The following is a 22,406-nucleotide window of genomic DNA, read 5'->3' on the forward strand; positions in this document are numbered from 1 at the left end:
TAATCAAGCATCAAGAGCCCCACCAAGCACCTCTGGTCACTTAAAGGATGGTTCTATCAGTGTGCTTTGACACCAGTCCTAAAACCCTCTCCAGGATGAGAGGCAAACTCCCCACTCACACAGTGAAAAACTGATGGACCCTCCTTAAAGTACCTGTCTCCCTATATCTAAACAAGACAAAAGAGTCCAGTGGACTACAGCTCTTCTAGTACAGGTTCTCACTAGAACCCAGCAAGAACTTGAAGCAGGAACATTTTAATTTCTTGGAAACTGAAGAAGTGGAAAAAGGCAGAAGAAGAGGAGGAGACGGTGGAGAAGGAGGAGAGAGAGGTGTGGGACCTTCTGTGTGTCAAGTGGAATTCAAGTCCAGGGTACTGAGCAGGCAGAGTGGTGGGACACTGCCTCCTTGACGGAACTGATCCGACTCAGCAGACACCAAGCAAGACAGGCACGTAAGACAAAAACCTTCTCCAAATCAGTCCTTCAGGCTGTCTTGTCTATATCTGTCTGTTTTTTCTTTCTTTTTTTCTTTACTTCTTCAGTGATGGTCAGTATTCTACTGTTATCTAATGCCATCTAATAAAATAAATGTAATGTAAATTTGAATACATTAAATACTTAATACCTTATATACTTCATCTTATATACCTAAAATGGTGAATTAAAGCAATATAAAATATAATGTAAAAATATAATTTAAAAGGACACATTTTATTTTAAGATTTCATCATTTGGCTGGTTAAGGTACTTGCTTGCATGAGCATGCATTGACAGTTAGAGTGCCTGGACAGAAATAACCAACCAATTCTGAAATAGGGGTTTCTGTTGCTGTACTAGGCAATGCATCCTCTAAATATGGTGATATGCTATAAACTTGCACGAATGTCCTTACAGATTGAAACATCAAGGATTGTTAAGTTTTGCTATTAGGTCCGAATTGCTGGTTAAATATGCAGTTAGAAGTAATGGCATCTATATGTAAAATAGAAATTACAAATTTAAAAATCGCAAATCATTTGTCAATATTAGTAATGGTTTGGGATGGATGAGGCAAGTCATATGCTAAACCAGCATTTGAGAGATATGTAAATAAAAGTGTGCTCCTGCAGTATTCCTCAGGCCACGGGTTTGACAGGCACCAGCATGTGTCAGTAGAGATTTGTCATACGATCCCTTGGTGATGAGACCTGACCCCGTTAAATAGTGGACACCACCTCTCTCTCTCTTGCTCTTGCTCTCTCTCTCTCTCTCTCTGTCTTTCACAGTCCTGCCACCCCACCACAGAGCACTTACACAGTTTGCACAGATACCCACTTTAGCCAAGGGGTTTTATTACCGCTCGCAATGTTTGTTCACCTAAAAAAGCTTTCAGTAAGTCAGGGTGCTTTGGACTAGGCTGACTGTTAGAAAGCCAAGTGTAAGCCTTAGAAAATTATTATTATTATTATTTAGTTTGTTTGTTGTGAAGATAGATTGCCTGGATTTAATGTAAGTTTGTGCTAATTTTCTTCAGAATAATATGAGGGATTCCCTCATTCTTGCTTCTTATTTAAAGGAGCACTCCGCTATTTTTGAAAATAGGCTCATTTTCCAACTCCTCTAGAGTTAAACAGTTGAGTTTTACCGTTTTCGAATCCATTCAGCCGATCTTCGGGTCTGGCGGTAGCACTTTTAGCTGCAGCTTAGCATAGATAATTGAATCTGATTAGACCATTAGCATCTCGCTTTAAAAATGACCAAAGAGTTTCGATATTTTTCCTTTTTAAAACTTGACTCTTCTGTAGTTACATCGTGTACTAAGATGGAAAATGAAAAGTTGCGATTTTCTAGGCCGATATGGCTAGGAACTATACTCTCATTCCGGCGTAATAATCAAGGAACTTTGCTGCCGTACCATATTACACAGAGCCTGAAAATAGTCCCCAGCTAGGTAACTTCCAACGGAAGGCACCAGTAGCCCCTCACTGCAGAGCACAAGATCCAGGGGCCGTGGTTGGATCCACATCTAGGGGCACGCTCCCTGTGCAAGCAGGTGGTCACATTGGTTATGTTGGCGGAAGTTAGCCTATTTTCAGGCGCTGCGTAATATCATTGCGCCTGCTGCACCCATGGTACGGCAGCAAAGTTCCTTGATTATTACGCCGGAATGAGAGTATAGTTCCTAGCCATATCGGCCTAGAAAATCGCAACTTTTCATTTTCCGTCGGTCTTAGTACACGATGTAACTACAGAAGAGTCAAGTTTTAAATGTTTTTTCGAAGCTCTTTGGTCATTTTTGAGCGAGATGCTAACAGTCTAATCAGATTCCATGATCTATGCTAAGCTGCAGCTAAAAGTGCTACCGCCAGACCCGGAGATCGGCTGAATGGATTCGAAAACGGTAAAACTCAACTGTTTAACTCTAGGGGAGTTGGAAAATGAGCCTATTTTCAAAAATAGTGGAGTGTACCTTTAAAGCTGCATTTGAATACACTTAAATTTAGGAAATAAACAACCTGTATTCTAAAATATATAAATAGTATTAGATCATTTGTTTGAGAAAATTGGATTTGGATATAATTCATGCAATTGGAAATGTTAATGTATCTGACAAGAGACCAGATTAGTAGAATTAATCTTAAATTAGTCAATTAAAAATGGTTAAATGGCTTTAATGTTTTTCAACTAACCCAGCTAAAAATATTCTACTGAGGCTTGTGTGATGACATTTTGATGGTTTTATTAAAATATGCAGAAAAACGTATCATTGTAAACTAACAGAAAAAAAGTGCTCACTGAATTTAAATCTTATCTAAATGCCATTTCAATAAAAAAATGATATAATATCAAAATTGTGTAATAATACTATTAATGCTTAATGTATTTACCATGGTTATTATGAGATGACATATGCAAAATGCAAGGTGCACCATGATGCCATGTTGCATTATGTTGTTAATGTATGAATCTGGTCAATTTTTTAAATAATTCCTGTATGGAGTGTAATTCCATGCTTCATAATTCTCATGCCATTTTCTATATTTCCTTGTTCTAATTTTTCTTTCACAGGACTAAGATGGAGTGAGGCACAGTCAGTGAGACAGCTGAAAAAAGCCAACTCTAACACTTTGCTTTTTACTGCTGCCAAAAAGAAGGGCATCAAAAAAGGGTAAGAAGCTTCACACTGGTTAGCTACTGGTACAGCTTCTCAAAGACAGATTTCAGGACGAGAATGAGATTGTACACTACAAAGTAAGTCAGGACAGATTGCCACTGATTCTGAGAAGAATCCTGCTCATTTAATATTTAGAACCACAGGACTGATTTGAGCTACAACAGAATTTCAAAGTACAGACCAAGTCAAACTTGGAAACAATGGAGCATCTTCCACATACAAAAGGAAAGGGAGTCTTGATGTTTGCCAAGAGGCGTCAAAGGATGGATGAGCTTTCCGCAGAACAAGAGAAAATGAGACGAAAAGGCATACCAATGGATGCGTTTGTTGAACCAGAAGACGAAACTGTTAAACCTCCTCCGCAGGAAGAAAGTACACAAGCCCCACAAGATATCTATGTAAGGCAACAACAACAGTATCAAGACCAGTCATTTCAGCAACAGATGTTACCACAATCAGCAAACGGTATGAATGGTCTGGATCCATATCAAGGTTCGGCTGTTTCCAGATCCCTTGTCTCCAACAGAACTGCTAAGCCCTTTCTGGGTGGTCATAATCAAGGACAAAAAACTTTTTCACCAGTCAGCGGTGTCTCAAGCCCAACATCTAGGAAACCTGAAAACATATTCAAGGTTCCTGTTCCAGTAAACACAACCCCACAGGTTTGGTCCCCCACATCAGACACCATTGCTTCACGTGATGAACGTATTGCTATACCTGCAATTAAAACAGGGATCCTGTCAGAAACTAAAAGGAGAGGAGCAAACAAGACAGACTCAAAAGAGAAGCCTCTGCTTCAGAAAAAAGGTGATCAGAAGTCCTTAACAGAGTCAGCTCCAGAAGAAGACTTTCTCAGTCTGGGTGCAGAAGCATGCAATTTCATGCAAGCTCCAAAAATCAAACAGAAAAACCCTCCACCTGTTCCACCCAAACCTGCCATCAACCCAGCTCACCCTCCTTGGTCTGCAGAGGGTCGTGCCGTGTCTCAGAGCCCCCTTGCAGCATCAAGCTCAGTTCCAGCTATGGGGCACACCCAGGTGCAGGCAGTACCCCAACAAAACCCACCAAAGCAGCCTGCTGGAAAAGCCTGGTCCCCATTGTCATCTCAACCGATACCACAGGAGGCATCACCTGCTTGGGCTCCATCCCACACACCAGATCTGCATCAACCAGCCTGGACTCCAGAACCACATCAGGCAAAACATACACCAGATTCACTCTGTGCTGGTCCTTCCCAGTCTAAAACATCATGGATTAGATCAAGTGATGGTAACTCTGTTGCTTCCTGCCCACCCCAACGCCTGAGCACATACTTTCAGGGATCTAAGGCTCCATCATCTTCTCCTAAAGGGTACTCATCAGATGCAGGTGCTTCTGAGGGACTGAACCTTAAAGGAAAAGGAGCTGAACTGTTTGCTCGAAGACAGTCCCGTATGGAAAAATTTGTGGTGGACGATGAGACTGTGAGAGCCAACAAAGCCAGATCCTCATCGCCAACATTTTCAATGCCAAGCACCTGGAAATACTCTTCTAATGTCCGTGCCCCACCTCCAGTCTCCTACAATCCTATTTTGTCCCCTTTTTATCCCCTTGCAGCGGTTAAACAACCCCCTCCTGCAACTAGTCCAAAGATAAAGTCTAAAGCAAACAAGGAGCAGAAGAATCCACCACCCAAACATCTCAATGTTCTGGATGTTATGAAACATCAGCCTTATCAGTTGAATTCCTCGCTTTTCACCTACAACTCCACTCCAGAGGCCAAGGAAGCAGTTCCCCCTACAGAGTCTAAGCAAACTTCTGCTCAAACCCCTACCAGTTTCCAGTCCCTTGCTTATGAGCCCTCTACAGCATTCTCCCCCTCCCCAAATAGTTTGCAGTCAGTTAAGCGAAATTCATCTAAAGCCACTGGAGAGGTAAGTGTTCTATACCCCTTTGTTCGTCATTCTACATCAAATGAAGCCACCATTATTCCACAACAGTTACATGGGAAAAAACTAGCCATGCACGATGGCCCTAGAAACAAAGGCATCTCAAACTCCTCCCTGCCTCCTGGTATCTCTGGGGGCAATGTCTGTGTAGGGTCTTCTTTACCCGTGAATAATGAATATGCTTCACGGTGTGCATTACCAGTGGCTCCAAGACCAAAGTTTTCGGCCAAAATGTCAAACACTGGAGGCAAGAAATGGAAACCAGTAATTTTGCAACATTAATTGAGTTTTTTAAGCATATATTCAAAACAATATGTTTTGCCAGATTAAAAAAGTGCTGTTTTTGCAGTTTTATTAGTTCAATTTTTTTTTATAGTACAATCAACTCAAAAGATCCAAGAAAATTTGTTTCCTGAAGTCATAACCCTTTAAATGACTCAATGCACAAGATAAGAATTCCCTACATTATATAACAGTTGTACTATTTATAGCATTTATAGATTAGATGGATTTTTTTATTAGTTTAAGTTTTATTGTGATATGTTTCCACATTAATGACAGTTAAGTTTATTTTATTTTTTATTTTTTTTAGAGAAAAACTGTTAAACATTTTCTCTTTGTCTTGTGTATAGCAACACAACACATTTACCACATTATGCCAAGTGTTCCTGGATGGTAAAAAGAAATGTAAACTTATTGGTCAGCCATGTTGTCTGGCCAGGCAAAGCACCAATGAAACAATCTGTGTTAAAAGCATTAAATGCAATGTTTCAGGTCAATATACTAGATCTCCCCTAGGATTGAGCCTGCTTTGCAATTTCGTCAAACCTCCAAATCAGTTGTTGGTGTAGTGAGGAAACCCTTTCACAGGTTCTGCCAGTACATGGTTTTAAGACCATTTTTTTGTGGACATTTGAAGTAAATCTAATAATAGAATTCAGAATACTTTATATGTGTTATATATTTTTAAAATTAAATAGTTATGCATTTAGCTGACACTGCTGTTCAGATACAGTGAACAAAGGATGGGTGTACAGAATATATTTTAGCATATTTATTTGTACTAATTCAAATATCATTATGAACTGTTACTTCTGTTGTTATTTCCCCTTGTCATTTCAAAACTATTGCACTTCCTGATTCTTCTGTTTAATAAATATTTCCATCAGCTCTGTTTCACTTAATGCTTTCTGTGCTCTCTATTTGCTTTCCAGTGCTTTCTGTGCTCTCTAATTGCTTGCCAATTGTTCCACGAGTTCTCTTTCTGGTATTTCCCTCATGTTACTCTGCTTTCTATCTGGTAAAGTCCCGCAAAGACCAGCCCATAAATGAAAAAAGCACAATATTTTCCTTCAGTGTAATAACAATACACCTTGCGGCAAAAAGTACTATACTGGGTCAACAAATAGTACATATTAATAACACAAAAATCTTTAAACGAACTTAAATGATAAGATTTTCCATTGGTATACTATCATTTTGAACAGCTTTAGCAGGTCTGTATTTTGTCAGATTAATTGTGTTCTTCACAGATTGTTGATATACTATAGGTAGCTTGCAGCGGACTGGGGCTGTGGTTTTCTTAACTCTGCACATAGCTCATTTTAAAAATAGCTCTTGCTCCACTATGTTAGAAACACACAAACCCTATTAAGACACCACTTCTGCTTAGCCATCTGATCTTACTGGTCTTACACTTCTTAACTAGTCAGGTGCCTCTAACCAGAGGTAAGTGCTGAAATAACCTCACCCTCAACTCAACACCAAACAGACTAAAAAAACATCTTTAATGACAACACTTGAGCGAAATGAGCTTACTCTATGATTTGACATCACCGTTTTTTTTCAATGAAGTTCCCCCACCTTCCCAAACTGAGAGTATAAACCTTTTTTTAGTGAAAAATTGTGTAAACTTTTAATACAAAATGATGTAAACTCAGTCCTTCTTGACACTGAGCGTACAAGTTCGAAGACAAATTGCCACGTCTGTCCTGTTTAACTCCTGGAGGCTGACCTCCTTAAATGCTCTGGTCTTTAATGGGGAGTGTTGCTCAATTTGTCTCTACAGAATCCCCCACAGGTGCTAAAGAATGTTAAGAGTGGGTGAAATACATGTCCACTGAAGGATTTTCACATTGAAAGAATGCATATCATCATTGTCATGTTGAAAAAATGGCCAAGAACTCAGGGAATGAGGAGAGGGTAGCATCTTCTGTTTCAAGTTTTTGTATTACATCACACAGTGGTGTGTGAATTCATGACAGCATTGATAAAGCACAACTCCCTCAGCACTCTTTCATCCCTATATAAGCGTTTTTTCTACCACTGAACTTCATTGTGGGAAAAAGACAGTTCTCACTGTATGCCTCCTCTAGCAACACCAGAACATTTTGGATGCTTTTGGATCCAAAATTATTGACTTGGTCTCTTGAGACCAGAGTATGAATTCCCAGAAGTCTATATTTTGTAAATATGAGCCTTGGAAAAGGTTAAATGAGTTCATTGTGCTTTGGCTACAGTAGGTAGTTTCTGTGGTGACAACAACCATGCATGTCACTTCTGCAGGCTGCATCTTACTCTGTGAGATAAACAGTCACTCTTTTCACGGCTTTTGCTGGCTCTGAGACACTTGCATGGTATTTCTCCTTCTCTTTTTTTAGCAAAAAAAAAAAAAAACCCTCACTAAATGAAAACTTAAAGTGAAAGCCTGATTATTTCAGGTGCCTTGTCACAAGTCCATTGTTTTTGAATGTCGGTGTTACTTTTGCAATATTTTCACACTTAAAACAATGAGTTGGTATTCCTCTAGTACCATTGTCCTCTTTTGTGCTACGAAATAAGTCTCCTGGCAGTGCTCTCCCATTGTTGTCAGCATTAAGTCTGAGTATGATTCAGTAGACTATATAACACTTTTAATAGTCAGGAAATTACTTGTCTTTAAAAGTTTTGGTTCAGCATACTTACCTGTTGATCAAAAATTGCCTTTTTGTTTAGTAACTTTCAGGAGGGCGTATACTCAGTTTTACAACACAACATTTTACCACTTTAATAAGAAAATCTTATTTTCCTGAATAATTTTGACATTCTTTTTTTGTAATCGATCAAGCAGACTTGTTGGAACATTATATCTCTAAAGAACCTTAACATGTCTTCTAAGTAAAGAGTAATTGCTGAATTTGAGGGGGTGTACTCATTTATGCTGTGCACTGTATATATATATATATATATATATATATATATATAAAAACACATTTACCAGTCTCTAACTTTCGTGTCTTCATAGAATCAGTAAGCTTGAAGTGTGCAACCATCAGAAAAATATTTTGACAGTATCTAATTATAACCCAGAATTAATCCGGTGCCAACCAACCCTGACCTCCCCTGAACCAAAATTAGCAATGTCTCTAAATAGCATTTACAGACATAGTCCAGGAGAGGGCAGTCAAAATGCATGTTTTCATGTATTTTTTTGATGTAAAATGTATTGTAAGAAATACAGAAGTGACGATTTGTGCTACAAACTAAAATGTGTGATTATTTGCTCATATTTGCAAACTTGTGTATATTTGTTTATGTGTGTTATATTTACTACTGAAATAATTGTGAATGGCTATCTTTCTTTCTCTAGGGATTCAGCAGGAGCCGTTCCTTGTCTTTCCCCCAGAGACTGTCCTCTCTGTCTCCCGCTTCCTCTGTGTTCACACCAGGTGTCCATTCAACACGTCAATCACTGAACAGGCAATATTCATGGGTGGAACAGCCCAAAAAAACACTCTCCTCTGTGGAGGCAGTTTCTCAAAGCCCCTTTGGTCCTGATGAGTCCAACATTTCTGCTACTCACAGAAAATCATTACCAGAAACACCAGCAGAATGGAAGCAAAGAGTTTTCTATGAGTCTGTTGGTGGCCCACAGGAGATGGAGCCTGTAATAGCTGTTACATCCCCTACCAACAGCTTTTCTTCAGTGCCAAAAGAACCAATATATGGGCCCCCTTTCCGTCCTGCACAGCCTCTGGTGACCAGCAACAGGTACAGCAGGGGTAGTTCTCTGACCAGAAATTTCACACCTCACACAAACTGTCCACAATTGCATAGAGTCAGTTGGAAACTGTAATTAAATATTTTGAGTGATCAAGTTAAATCATAGTATATATCTCATATTATATGTAATATAAAAAGGGGCCATATTGTTATCGTTTGTTTTATTTCCATATCTTTAAACATAAACCTCAATTACCAAGTTTTTTGTTCTGTCCATGCTGATTTTTAAAAAGAAGGTTTAAGAAATAATTTACCCTTAACATGAAAAATCTTTCATTTTCCACTCCAGTTGCTGTCAAGATCCAAAAGACCAAAAATAACCCAACATTTTTAAACAATGAATGACAAAAACACCAGATTTAATTAAAAAAAATAGCACTTTATGGAAACTGAGCATTACTTTTATAGACATTTTAATGCTGAATTCTGTGAACATACTCAGTAAAATTTGGATTGGATGGGTGTGGAATGAAACTCACAGTAGTGAAAAGAAAAAGAAAAAAGTCTGTGCAGACTTTTCGTTGGGGAAAAGAAATGTCCAGGTTAAAGCTTAGTGGTGCATACATTATGTCATCAATTTACAGTATGTTATAGGCCTAATATTCTAGCATTTAAAATACAGTGCTGTTCAAAAGTTTGGGATCAGTAGGATTTTTAAAGAAGTCTCTTCTGCTTGATCCAAAAAACTGAAAAAAAAACCTTTTATAAAAATAAAATAAGAATAATAATAAAAATATTGTGAAATATAATTGCAGTTTAAAATAACGGTTTTCTATTTTAATACAATTTTAAATATAATTTATTCCTGTCATGCAAAGTTGAATTTTGAATGGCAGTGTAAGTTGTATTATTTTAATATAATTTAATATTATTAAATAACCTAAAGACGTTTAAATTATCTTGCAGCTATCTTTGCTGAGGCCCCCTTGTTGGCCTCTTATTAGCACTTATTATAGTTTGTTTATATAGCATTATTATATTCATACACTGTCACGGTACAGTGTGATAAGCGCACGATGAAGACAAAGATGAATGCAAATAATCTTTAATATAAACCACACAGAAGGAATCCACAGAAGGTAGGCAGGTAACACACGTACAACTCAACTTTAACACTGGACAAAGACAGAATGCACAGACTTGACTAAATATAGGGGAGCTTGATGAGGGACAGACAGGTGAAGAGGATGAACTAATAACGACATAACGAGAACAGGAACATAACCAAATATGTTCAGAGTAACCAAATATGTTCACATACTTCAGAGTTATGTGCCCTCTAGAAGCTTGCGTTCTGCAAGTTTTATTGTTCTCATTAGTAAGTCGCTTTTGGTAAAAGCGTCTGATAAATGACTAAATGTAAATGTAAATGTAAATATGGGCGCAAGGAACTAACTAACGAGAGAGAGACAGAAACAGGGTCAATGAACACATGAGGGATGAAAATACAACAAAACAGGTCCATAGGGTGTGACATACACATTACATCTTTTACAATATGTATGAGCAAAAAAATCAAGGGAAGGCAAGTTTGTTTTTTTGTTTTTTTTTTCCCAGGGGAGTGTTAGTTTAGATTAGTTTTATGTGTATAACCTTGTGCAATTAATCTTTTTAGTTGTGACAAATGCAGTCAGTATGCAACAATGATTAATCTGAACTACATGCGATTTAGTTCACCCATTAAAAATATGGCAGTTAAGGTCAAGCCTCCAGAACAACATTTTTACATTTTTTAATGAATCATCAATGATTTTCAATCATGTCAGAAGGGATAGATGTGTGATGTTTTCACTGTGTTGTTCTTAATCTTTAATTATGTCTTTATCTCTGATAGTATGTGTGTTCAACTTAAATGCTCATAATTATGTTTCTGGGTGATATTGAGGCATATTGGAGGTGTTTGATTGTCAAAGTGCAGATCTTCATCATAGATAGACTTCTTCATAGTTCATAGTAAAATTGCATTACTGCTTGTGGAACTGATGTTCGGTGTATAATTTATAATGCCAAAAAAAAAAAAATCATTTTATATGTTGAATTTTCTATTTTTCTCCTGTGTAAGTCAATGTGTGAATCAATAACCTTTTTCTAATACTAACTCTAGAAACAGCACCGAATATAATTTCTATCTGAATGAACACCTGTAACTTCATTCATTTAAATATGCACATTGTTTAAACTATTTTGTGTTAGAAAGCCTGACAATACCTTTGAAATCCGAACTCATCTCAAACAATTTGGATTCTTATCTATCCTAACATGTACAAGCTGTACAATAAAAAGAGTTTTATTAAAGCACGATGACCAAAAATGCTGTTACTGTTCTATTTACCAATGTTTACTACTAAACATTTTGATTCTATCAGATCTTTTTACAGACAATAAAACCGCATAGACTAGACCTATTTGATTTTCTCTTGGAGCAGACAACTATCTCAGTGCTGAGTCCTACATAAGATGATGTGTTATGTAACAATGCAGGAGCAGGATCTTCATACTTCTGGAAGGCCAGCCATAAATGACAATCAAGAAAATCCCAGCCTCTGAAGCTAACAATTACACAGACTAAAACATCTATCACCTTTTACACACATACACAAAAAGTACTCACTCACAGACTTTGTAGACTTTATTCTCATGCATACAGTTCACCTCCCTCCCCCTCCATACCAACTTATACCATTGTGAGAGGTTTGAGTGCTGAACACAGCTAAAATTAGCCTATTGATGTAAGCTGGCGTTCCACTAACACCCGCACACACCCCCACCCCAGTGCAAGTCAAGAACAGAGTGCGAGACAAAGACAAATCAGGCCGGATCGATCTACCTAAAGTAACCTCTTCCTTTGTACAGGCAGAACTCAAGACACACGCAGATCTAACAGGTAAGAAGATGGCCTTCCTTGGGAGACTGTGTGCAGTGTGGACACAATGATAACGGACATGTGTTATAACAGTGTTGGGAGTTGTGGGTTGTGTTTTGTGGACAGTTCTGACACTTAAACTGTGGTAACAAAACATAGATACTCAGAGATGTATTTTAGACGACTCTCTTAGAAGACTTATATTGGATAAATGTGCACATGATAATGGAATGAACTAAAACAGAGCCCTAACAAATGAACATAAGTATGAAAATGATTGTTTATTATTTAAAATAATTGATTTTTTTTTGTTTTTGTTAATTTAGCATCGCAGCAATATAAAGTATGTAAATAGATACTGATAATATTATGCGACCATTAAAAAACATTTTCACGAGGAATAGTTTACCTACACAAATCCATTTAAGCATTACCAGCAATGTTACCAAAAAAGAGAGAATTCCGAGATTGATCTTTTTGAGCTTTTCAATGAGAGCAGCAAGTAAAGGATTGAATGGCAAGGCCTTGCAAACTGTGCCAAGAAAGTTTCTTTTGGCTTTGATCAGTCTCAGTAACCCAGTGGACACAATGTTCCGTCACCAGCTCATGCATAACCATGATTTATATCACTTCATGACATATGACATCTTGCTCTGTATAAAGAGTTGGCTTGTGGTCAGGTAAGTTTCACCTTTACACTTTAATGACAGTTATAGAAGGGTATTTTCGGTGGTTTAGAAAGCCTAAATATGGCATTTAACACAACTGAACAATTTTCTTCGGTAACTAATACAAGACTTCACCGTTGAAATTGTCAGGGTCAGAAACTCTATAGCAATCCTCAACATTTTTACACAGAAGTACTAATTTAGAAGAGAAAAATACTTTGCAGATTTATAGAGATGGTTACACTTATTTTAGTTAAATTCACAATGACAACACATTTTTTCAATATATGTAATAAAAAACATAGAATATTGTAGTTATAATAATAGACAAATCCATCTAATTTAAAAAGCTATATCGTTATTGTATAAACTTTTTTTCCAGACAGGTTCTCTTGGGACTTTTCATCACATTATCCTATAAACTGACTTTAGATAGTTCTACTACAAGTATCTGTGTCCTTTATGTATTACAGCACTACTGGGATTCTCTTTTAAACCAACATGTCACAGTTCAGCACTCTCTCAGTGCGTGAGAGGAAGAAGCAGGCAGCTGCCCTTTGCCATGAGGTCCATGGTGGTGCCAACGGTATAACTTCTGCTCTCAGATCAGCACTGACTGATTACAGAGCACAGCACTGAACGTAGCTGCCAATCGCAGAGAGAAACGCCAACATTTAGAATGTGGTTCAGGGCCACAGCCTCATTCTAGCCATAAATAATCTTGTGTGGATGTTCTGCTGCCTATAGCAGTGGCTTCACTCTGTCATTGTCACAGGCTATTTCTGCAGAGGCTAAAGTTGGGAGGATGGGGTAGAACAGCTGTGCTGGAGCTGAAATGAGAACAGAATAAAGATCATGGAGAACAAGGGAGCTTCTCCTGTTTAAAAAAAAAAATCACCTGAACCTTTCACAGTCCTTTTGTTATATCTTTTACAATTTTAATTAACATTAAACATGTTATATTGAAACATCAACATTAAACATTAATCACACACAAAATGAATGATTTCTATTTTAAATATCAAGTTATGTTTAGAATTATCTTGGAAATGTTCAGAATAACGTCATCAGCATGGCTGAACAGCTCCTGCAGCAATAGCATAAGACATGCACCTTATATAATTGCCCTTTAATAAAACTTTCATAACCAGCATATTTAACCTTTTAATAATGAATTCACCAGTTTCTATTAAGGTTGAATGATTTTTCATGTGACCTTTCATAGAATGTGTATCTAACACAGGTATCCATAACCTTTTGTATTTTTGGTTTCTTTGTATCATGATATGTTGTTTGAATAAAGGACACCTACATACAATATGTATTCAAATATGAATCATATGAAGCATCTAAAAGTTCACTTCATAATCACTTTCATATCATTCACTATTAAGTCATTAACAGACATTATTACATGATATATTGTAGTAATGTCTTTATGAATCATTAATTATTGTCTATATAAATTGTCATGAGCCATGTATTATCATGTAAATTATTATAAAGTGTTATCCAAGGTTTTGAAAGGGGCTCTGTTGAATTATTTTGTAATAACAAAAAATTGTGTGATATTAATGCAGGTTTTACTATGGACCTGGGAAAGAAACTTTCCACTCCAAAAGACATCATGCTGGAGGAACTGTCTCTCTTGTCAAACCGAGGGTCACGTCTTTTTAAGATGCGACAGCGGAGATCAGAGAAATACACGTTTGAAAGCATTCAGAATGAAGCCAATGCCATGTTTAATGTAAGTAGCATCTACACTGGCTTGAATCTATGTGCGTAACAAAAGTCTGTTTGCTTATATTGTGCATAACAATCATTATATTGCAGATCAAAAGATGCAAATCAATGTTGTACATATTGTGACACTAATAATACCAATAATTTCGAACCTACTTCTGATGTGAGCTCAGATATCTAATTTGATCTTGTCACTTAATCACTGACACTGAGCCTAGAAAGACTAAACTGTTCTGTTATATAATTGTGATTTGCTTGTTGAACTACTATATGTGTGGTTACTTTGTAAAGCAAGCATGTGCTCAGCTGAATGAGTGGCAGCCACACATGGAAGATAGCAAATGCCACGTGCCAGTGTCCTTCCCAATGTTCCTTCTTTAGGGTCAGCACTGAAATGCGTCCCTGACAACCTACTTCATTTATCACTGTTCAAGTGTTTGTGTGTGTGTGTGTGCTCGTTCTCAATACTGTGTACCAAAATGCATTTTTACATAAGTGATATAGCTTGTTAATGTGTTTCAATCAAAGGATTTATAATGTATAATTTATGCATTTAGCAGACGCTTTTATCCAAAGCGACTTACAGTGCATTCAGACTATACATTTTTTACCAGTATGTGTGTTCCCTGGGAATCAAACCCACAGCCTTTTGCTCTGCTAACACAATGCTCTACCACTGAGCCACAGGAACATAATGTACACTGTAACTATATATAACTGTAAATGTATACATAATGAAATGAATGTACAAGAAACCACTGTATCTCTTAATTAGAACAGATTTAGTAATCTGCTACTACTAAAACAACAGTCCAAGATCAAGGATATTGGGAAGTGAATTGTTTTAAAGTAAATAGTTGTAATAAAGCGTAAATTATTTTTCAATCATAACTTGTGAAAGAAAAGAATGGCAGAGCTGTGGCACAATGGTAGTGAAAGTGCTCTTGATATAATGATTTTGTTGAAGTCCAGGCTCTGACATCTCTAACCATTTTGTCTGGAAATAGTGGTGTTGACATGAAGTTTGAAAATCCTCCATTGACCTTTTTGTTTAATATTTTTAACATGGAGTGATAGAACAGACTACTTTCAACACAAAAGTGCACTTTGGGAGAATCAAGCATTATGTGCACAGAGATTAATCTGTGTCAAACATCGCTCAATTTACCCAACTCCCCTCTGCCTCTTTGGAGAAGCTGCTGTCAATAACATATTGTGCTTTCACAGCACCATTTTAACAGTGGAACAAAGTCACTTTCAGGCCACTTGGTCCACAATCTGAAATTATTTATAAAATTGTTTGTAAAGTTTTTTTTTTTATGTCTTGCTACACATGCACAATGCGCTAGGCTACTATATGTCCAAGTTGAAACTGACATTTCATTTTAGAATGAAAATCAAGCCAATGCAGAAAACTCTCAACAACTTGCATCAAAAACGCCCCCAAACACACCAGATCCCAGACATCCAGCAAACCCTCAGGACATTGCACCAGGTATGTCAAAATCAACAATGTTTGTAATGCACAAAAAATGGCTTTGAAACTATTTTCACTAAGAAATTACTATTAAATTTCACAAATAATTACAAATAAACATGAAGTAACACATTGGATTAAACATAAAAAAAAAAAAAAAAGAATTGTGTTTTAGAACAATTTTTTTTTTCAAAACCGTTTCATTTTAACAGTTTAAATAACGTGGTTTAGATGAATTATTAATGGATGTCATAATGGCAGATGAGTCAGGAGGATTGCACTACTCATGCTTTACTCTTGTTATTCACCCTGACTAGCTTGTAAGATGCCTACAAAGCCTTGTATCATCTGTGAAAGAGTAAGTGCAATGGAATCAGAGAGATTAAAGAGAGAATATGATAGTGACCGCACATGCCACCCCCAACTCACCTTCTATTTCTAGCTAAGTGAATCACTCTGAGTGACTTTAAATGGGTTAAAAAGTGTACTGTATGTGTGTCGGTTTCACTCTGTGAATGTTTAATAAATGCATGTTGCTTTTGCTTTGTAAAAAAACCTTAAGACCATATTGCACTACTAAATCCAAGACAAAACTAGATTTTTAATTAGGTTCTATTGTGGTGCAGTTCATTTTGTTACAGTTCAGTTTTAATATGCCTGATTTGGTTTAGTTCTATTCCTTTCATCTTAATTTAGGTCAGTGCCTGTCAATTTATATGGTGTGTTCTACATATGATATTCTTTACAGAGGCTACAGTATATCAAGAACTCCAGATCATCAAACTATAACATGTAACATATGCAGCAAACTGTTGTTTTCGCAGGATATGGAGGTCCACTGACAAACATTCCTCCAGAGAGGTTCAATGCCACAGCTATGCCAAAATCCTACCACTCCCCCTGGGAAGAGGCCATCATCAATGACCCCACGCTGGCCGACACACTTAAAGTTCACATGCCAGTGCCTGAGCCTAAAACAGAGCTGCCTGACTACAAAAGCTTTAATAGGTATTGCATTTTTTTCTTAACGCTTTTATAATACATCGTGTATACACTCACTAAACAAATAGTGACAGCTTTTTAGTGGTTATGAGCAGTGTTGGGGGTAACGCATTACACGTAACGTGAGTTACGTAATCAGATTACTTTTTTCAAGTAACTACTAAAGTAACGCATTACATTTTAATTTACAAGAGAATATCTGAGTTACTTTTCAAATAAGTAACGCAAGTTACTTTTTTTTTCCAATTTATTGATTGACAGCTCTCCTGTCCCCCTGCTGAGAGAAATCAGAAGATGTTACTGTAGTTCTAAAATAAATATGAATTAATTAATCTCACTCACAAAAAAAAAACAGATTCAGTATTCCTCAAAATGAATAAAAATAATGCAACTCAGAATATGATGCAAACTACTTTTAAATGTAACTTTCCCCAACACTGGTTATGAGCACTCTTTGCAAGCTTTAGTTTCTAGTCTATAATCCATTCATGTAGAACTTTGTTTTTCGGCCACACACACGTTGCAAAGTTTCGGGAATGACGTCTGCATATTTATGCGTGATTCACTCTCGAAGTAGCAGTGATTGACATAGTGATAACCATAGCAACAGACGGGGCAAAATATGTGAAAATGTGCATTAAGACTAGAGCACCCTCACTAATTTCAGAAGCACCCTCAGTGATTTATTTCTGCAGCTGGGTCTGGTTGATACGCTTTTATTGTAGCCTATATAAAAACAACAAAATACAAATGCACTAAATAAAATAATTGAATAAATGCATATTTACAATTTAAGCACTTAACTAAAATAAGTAGGCTATTAATAAAATAAATAACTAGAGATGGCTGACTATAATCAGCTTGCTTCCATTTAGTGAGATAAGGCTACTCCTCACCTGAATTAGAAAAAAAGCTCTTCTGGTCTTCAGTGATGCGAAGACAGCGTTTGAGCGTGTACACGCAATATCTGAGCGAGAGCAGAGCCAATTCATAAAAGAACAATATTTAAAAGCACACGGATTTTCTCTGTCTTTTGTTGTTTGATTAACATTAATGACAGACGGCACAGCTTTATTTATTAGGCTGCTGCTGTCACAAGACCTATTTCACGGATCCAATACTGATACACATGCGTTTTCTTTCGCAACTGTTTACATTAACTTAAGACTCGCGACAATTTTGACGTCATTTTGTGTGTATTTGTGTTGTGTGTATTAAGCGCAACAAGCTTTAAGCACTTAAGCGCAACAAACTCAATTTGACCGCAGCGCGCGCGAGTATTGAATGGCTTAAAAAGACGTGAAAATAATAAATTTTTGTGACGATGCAATAATGACCGATTAGGCAAGTGACAAATCTGTCAACTGTACCGAAACACGAGCTAAAGTCTTGTATCGCAGCGTGCAGCAGCTCTAGATGCGCCGATGTGCAGAGAAGGTCAGAGAGAGAGAGGACGCAGTGCTGAATCACTCACGCTGTTTTCAAATGACTGATTGATCTGATGGTTTGTGTGGATTTATTTACGCATCTAACCTACACGCTATATTGAATAAATGTTTTGCAGCAATTTCCCTCATTTTAAAGTCGAAAGCTGCAGGGATGAGTAATGCGATATGCGCAATACTGCATCCAAATTCAGGACCTGATTAAATATAATTCTATACAGAGAATTGTGAAATAGATTTCCATGACTTTTCCAAATCCTCCTGGTTTTAGTTATTTTCCCAAAACTTTTCCATGCCTGGAAATTGCTGTTTTAAAATTTCATGACCTTTCCAGGTTTTTCATGACCGTACGAACCCTGAATGTGACGATCGGGTGCGGGCGGGTGGATAATTTATTTGAAGCTGCGGATTCGGATGACGTTTTAGCTCATCCGCGCACCACTAGTGTACACGCAATATCTGAGCGAGAGCAGAGACAATTCATAAAAGAACAATGTATATTTAAAAGCACTCCAGTTGTGTGTGAGCGAAGGAAATCCGCTTGCGAGTGGAGAGATTCGTCCTCGCGCATTAAGGGGCGGTCACACTGCACTTTTCGTTCCATTGACTTCCATTCATACGCATACGAATTACATGGATCACGTAACATTATGCGCTCTCGATATTTGTCATATATCACGCTATAGAAACCGCTTAAAATTAAGTATAAAGAGGAGAAGAAAGCGGCCCTAGGCAGCTGCCATGCCAGGATCCTTCACTGCCAGATGCAATAAGAAATGTACTAAAAACAAGCCTATCGCAAGACATCTAGTAAGGGGGGGCACCTGGGGCCGATGCCACCCCTGGCCACCACGTAGACACGCCCCTGCATATAGTGCACTGTTGATCTATTGCACAAAGTGGATATATTCAGTCCTGCAATAATGTATCTGCACAACACAGCACCATCATGAGGAGATAAACAGGAGGTGCAATCTCAATATCCATATAACTAATTATTCATATGTGAAAAATGTTTTAATTCATTAGGAACTTTGATCCCTTAAATTGGCATTGATTTAAAATGGGGTCGATTTAAAATGATTTTACTTTATGCTGTATTTCATCACAAAAAAAAACCAAAGCAACAAAATAATAACAACAAGATAGAAAAAGAAATCTTGAAAATACAAATACAGTGTTTTAAAGGTTATGTTGGTTTATTTTAAATAATTTTAATGAGAGTTAACATCATAATATTTTATGACATACTGATAATATATACAGTATATATATATATATATATATATATATATATATATATACAGTATGTATAAATATAAATGCAGGAAACTTAAAGAAACTGTCCAACGTTCCAGCAGCAGAACAGAAACCAATACAGATGTGTCAGTAATTAAATCTCTGTTTCTTAGGGTGGCTACACCATTTGGGGGTTTCGAAAAAGCCCCACGAGGGATCACCTTTAAGCTTCCAGAGGTGGATTTGAATGCTCCTCGGTACCCCGAGCTCCAGGATCCTACAGCCAAGCGACCCACTTTCAACAGGACTGCCCAGGGGTGGATCTCCGATGGCATGCCTCTCATTTTACCCACTGTCTCTCTGGAGCCTTTTGAGATCCCTGAGTCTGACGATCTGTAACACAGATTCAAGCCCTTCTTGTTACCCAATCCCAATGAGCCTGATTGAGGTATAGGGTGTGTGTAGATGTCTAGTTTGTGTGTTAGTATTCTTTGTATTCTTTGAAGTGAATTTTGAACTGCTGTTCTTGGGACAGCTATTTCCACATATCATTTTTGAAAGGGATGCCTCAGAACTGAAGATTATTTAACAAAACACGCGAGGCAGCATTTATAATCGTCATCAGAATTAAACATTTCTTTTGGGTTGAAATCCACATAGCACATTATACTACATGTGTTATAATGTCTTTAGTTATATCACCTATCATTACAATTCTAGGTAACCACAAACTCTGAAAAATACAGTGTGGACTACCATCAAAACACAAAACATTTATTTTTATTTATTGATGAAGGCTCAATGCACTTTTGCCTTTTGTACAATTTGCAAAACAATACGCATATAAAAGTATAAGAATATACATTATACAATAAGTACATTTATTGATACATCCAGGATGTTACAGTGATTTTCACTAACATTATGCATGATTATACTGTGAAACATTACCAGTTTTCTAAGACTGCATTCACATTTATGTAATATATTTAGTACAGCATCAAATACATTTTAGCCTACTTTTTTTGTGGTGAAATATTTTGCACTCTAGATTCTATGAAATCTCACAAAGCTTTGTAGTATAACAGTAAAATCAAGCATTTTAAATCTGAAATCACAAATTGATCAGGGATAGATCAATGGCCATGTAAAAAAAAAAAAAAAACAGCCATGTAAATATAATGTGCTGAATGCCTGAAATCTTGTTTGTACTGTAAAAAAAAATACTTTTAATATATATTTCTGAAAATTTGCTTTGTGAAATGTATTTCTGTGTTTTGGCTGATGTTTATCATTATATTCACAGTGTTAGAACTTTTGCTTGTAGCTTCAAAATATAGTGTACACAAATTGTCCACATAAAATGCATATTTATTTCAAATTTCTGTAATTGGTGATTTATTACATTTATATCATTTTGATATATGGCCAATAATGCTAATAATGTTCTGAATGGTGTTTTCACCACATATATCTGCATAGTATATCATCATCATCCAGAACAGTCTCTGGAAGAATCTGTCTCAGTTACCCTGAGGCATAGCACACAGACATATCCTCTGACACGGTCTATATTTACAGGAGTCATAAGTAGCCTTGAATTTGACACTCTCTGTGCTACAGTTACAGTAAACACAAAGACTTCCAGACAGTCAGCAAATGCTTCCTTCGAGCGCTGCAATAAAATGTGCATGGAACAACATTAGCTATTTTACAGTAGAATACTTAAAGGCCATTAAATAATAAATAGCATTAACTACCTACATATATACCCACCATAAACAACAAACAAAACTAATATTTATTTATTTTAAAGGTGATGTTATTACACGGTTATTACCAGTACTTACAATAGTAACAACAGTAAATTATGCACACTTATATGTAACTAACCATAAACCAAACCCTAACCCCATCCTTAGCCTTATAGTAAATACATACAGTAGTTAATTAATATTACTCAGTGCTTATTTTCATAATTACACTATAACAATGTCAGCTTAACATAAAGGGTATCCCTAATTTACTATCCCAAGTGTTTAAAACCTAATTTATGCATTATTTTGTTGATGTGAAAACTAATTACCTTTCAAATAATAGCTCCATCTATAAACTTCAGTTCTGGTATTTGCTATTAGTGCACAAACACTGATTACAGTGACTGATACACTATTTTAAAGCTGATGAAATGTTCTTGTGGTCTGTTTAGGCAGTTCGTGCCTGCAGCCTGGTTCCACCTTATTATTCACACAACAATGAGCAGCAAATGCTAATTATAGTCAGAAATATACATCATATAGGTTCATATAACGTGAGACAGTATATTAAGCATACTGTGCTGTCCTTCAGAAAAAAAAGCATATGTTCATAAAGTATACGGAATTTATTTTCAAGGATGTGATTTTAATGCCTTTCACTCAGATCTGTAAATGTTTACATGGCCATCATGATGCGAAACAAAATATATCCCTGGACCACAAAACCAGTCTTAACTCGCACAGGTATATTTGTAGCAATGGCCAGCAATACATTGTATGGGTCAAAATTATCGATTTTTCTTTTATGCCAAAAATCATTACATTAAGTAAAGATTGTGTTCTATTAAGATATTTTGTAAATTTCCTACCATAAATATATCAAAACCTAATTTTTGATTAGTAATATGCAATGCTAAGAACTTAATTTGGACAACTTTAAAGGCGATTTTCTCAATATTTAGATTTTTTTGCACCCTCTCGGCCAAATAATTGCCCTATCCTAGCAAACCATACATCAATGGAAAGTTTATTTCAGCTTTCAGATGATGTATAAATAAAAATAAAAAAAGACCCTTATGACTGGTTTTG

At 36.6% G+C, this 22,406-nt stretch overlaps 2 protein-coding genes across 3 annotated transcripts; both read left to right on the top strand.

Moving 5' to 3' along the window:
* The first annotated feature begins 370 nt into the window (after window positions 1-370).
* On the top strand, window positions 371-6,241 carry synpo2b (synaptopodin 2b). The gene is made up of 2 exons (XM_016495913.1): window positions 371-452; window positions 3,049-6,241. The coding sequence occupies exon 2, from the start codon at window positions 3,355-3,357 to the stop codon at window positions 5,362-5,364; it is 2,010 nt and encodes a 669-aa protein (XP_016351399.1). The 5' UTR covers window positions 371-452; window positions 3,049-3,354; the 3' UTR covers window positions 5,365-6,241.
* A 5,629-nt stretch (window positions 6,242-11,870) lies between these two features.
* myoz2b (myozenin 2b) lies at window positions 11,871-22,078 on the top strand. Of its 2 annotated transcripts, XM_016495289.1 has the most exons (6): window positions 11,871-12,007; window positions 13,128-13,240; window positions 14,235-14,401; window positions 15,787-15,892; window positions 16,699-16,882; window positions 19,734-22,078. In XM_016495289.1, exons 2-6 carry the CDS (start codon window positions 13,156-13,158, stop codon window positions 19,957-19,959), a joined length of 768 nt encoding a protein of 255 aa, XP_016350775.1. In that variant the 5' UTR covers window positions 11,871-12,007; window positions 13,128-13,155; the 3' UTR covers window positions 19,960-22,078. The 2 variants fall into 2 exon arrangements, with proteins under 2 accessions (XP_016350775.1, XP_016350785.1); XM_016495299.1 differs by lacking the exon at window positions 13,128-13,240.
* Window positions 22,079-22,406: the final 328 nt, after the last annotated feature.

This window comes from Sinocyclocheilus anshuiensis, unplaced genomic scaffold (genome assembly GCF_001515605.1).
Source record: "Sinocyclocheilus anshuiensis isolate Anshui unplaced genomic scaffold, SAMN03320099.WGS_v1.1 scaffold517, whole genome shotgun sequence".
NCBI lineage: Eukaryota > Metazoa > Chordata > Actinopteri > Cypriniformes > Cyprinidae > Sinocyclocheilus > Sinocyclocheilus anshuiensis.

Coding starts and splice junctions, on each gene's coding strand:
- synpo2b (XM_016495913.1), top strand. CDS start 3,355: ATGGAGCATCTTCCACATACAAAAGGAAAGGGAGTCTTGATGTTTGCC.
- myoz2b (XM_016495289.1), top strand. CDS start 13,156: ATGTCACAGTTCAGCACTCTCTCAGTGCGTGAGAGGAAGAAGCAGGCA. Junction 15,893..16,698: donor CCCTCAGGACATTGCACCAG/GTATGTCAAAAT, acceptor TTGTTTTCGCAG/GATATGGAGGTCCACTGACA. Junction 16,883..19,733: donor GACTACAAAAGCTTTAATAG/GTATTGCATTTT, acceptor TCTGTTTCTTAG/GGTGGCTACACCATTTGGGG.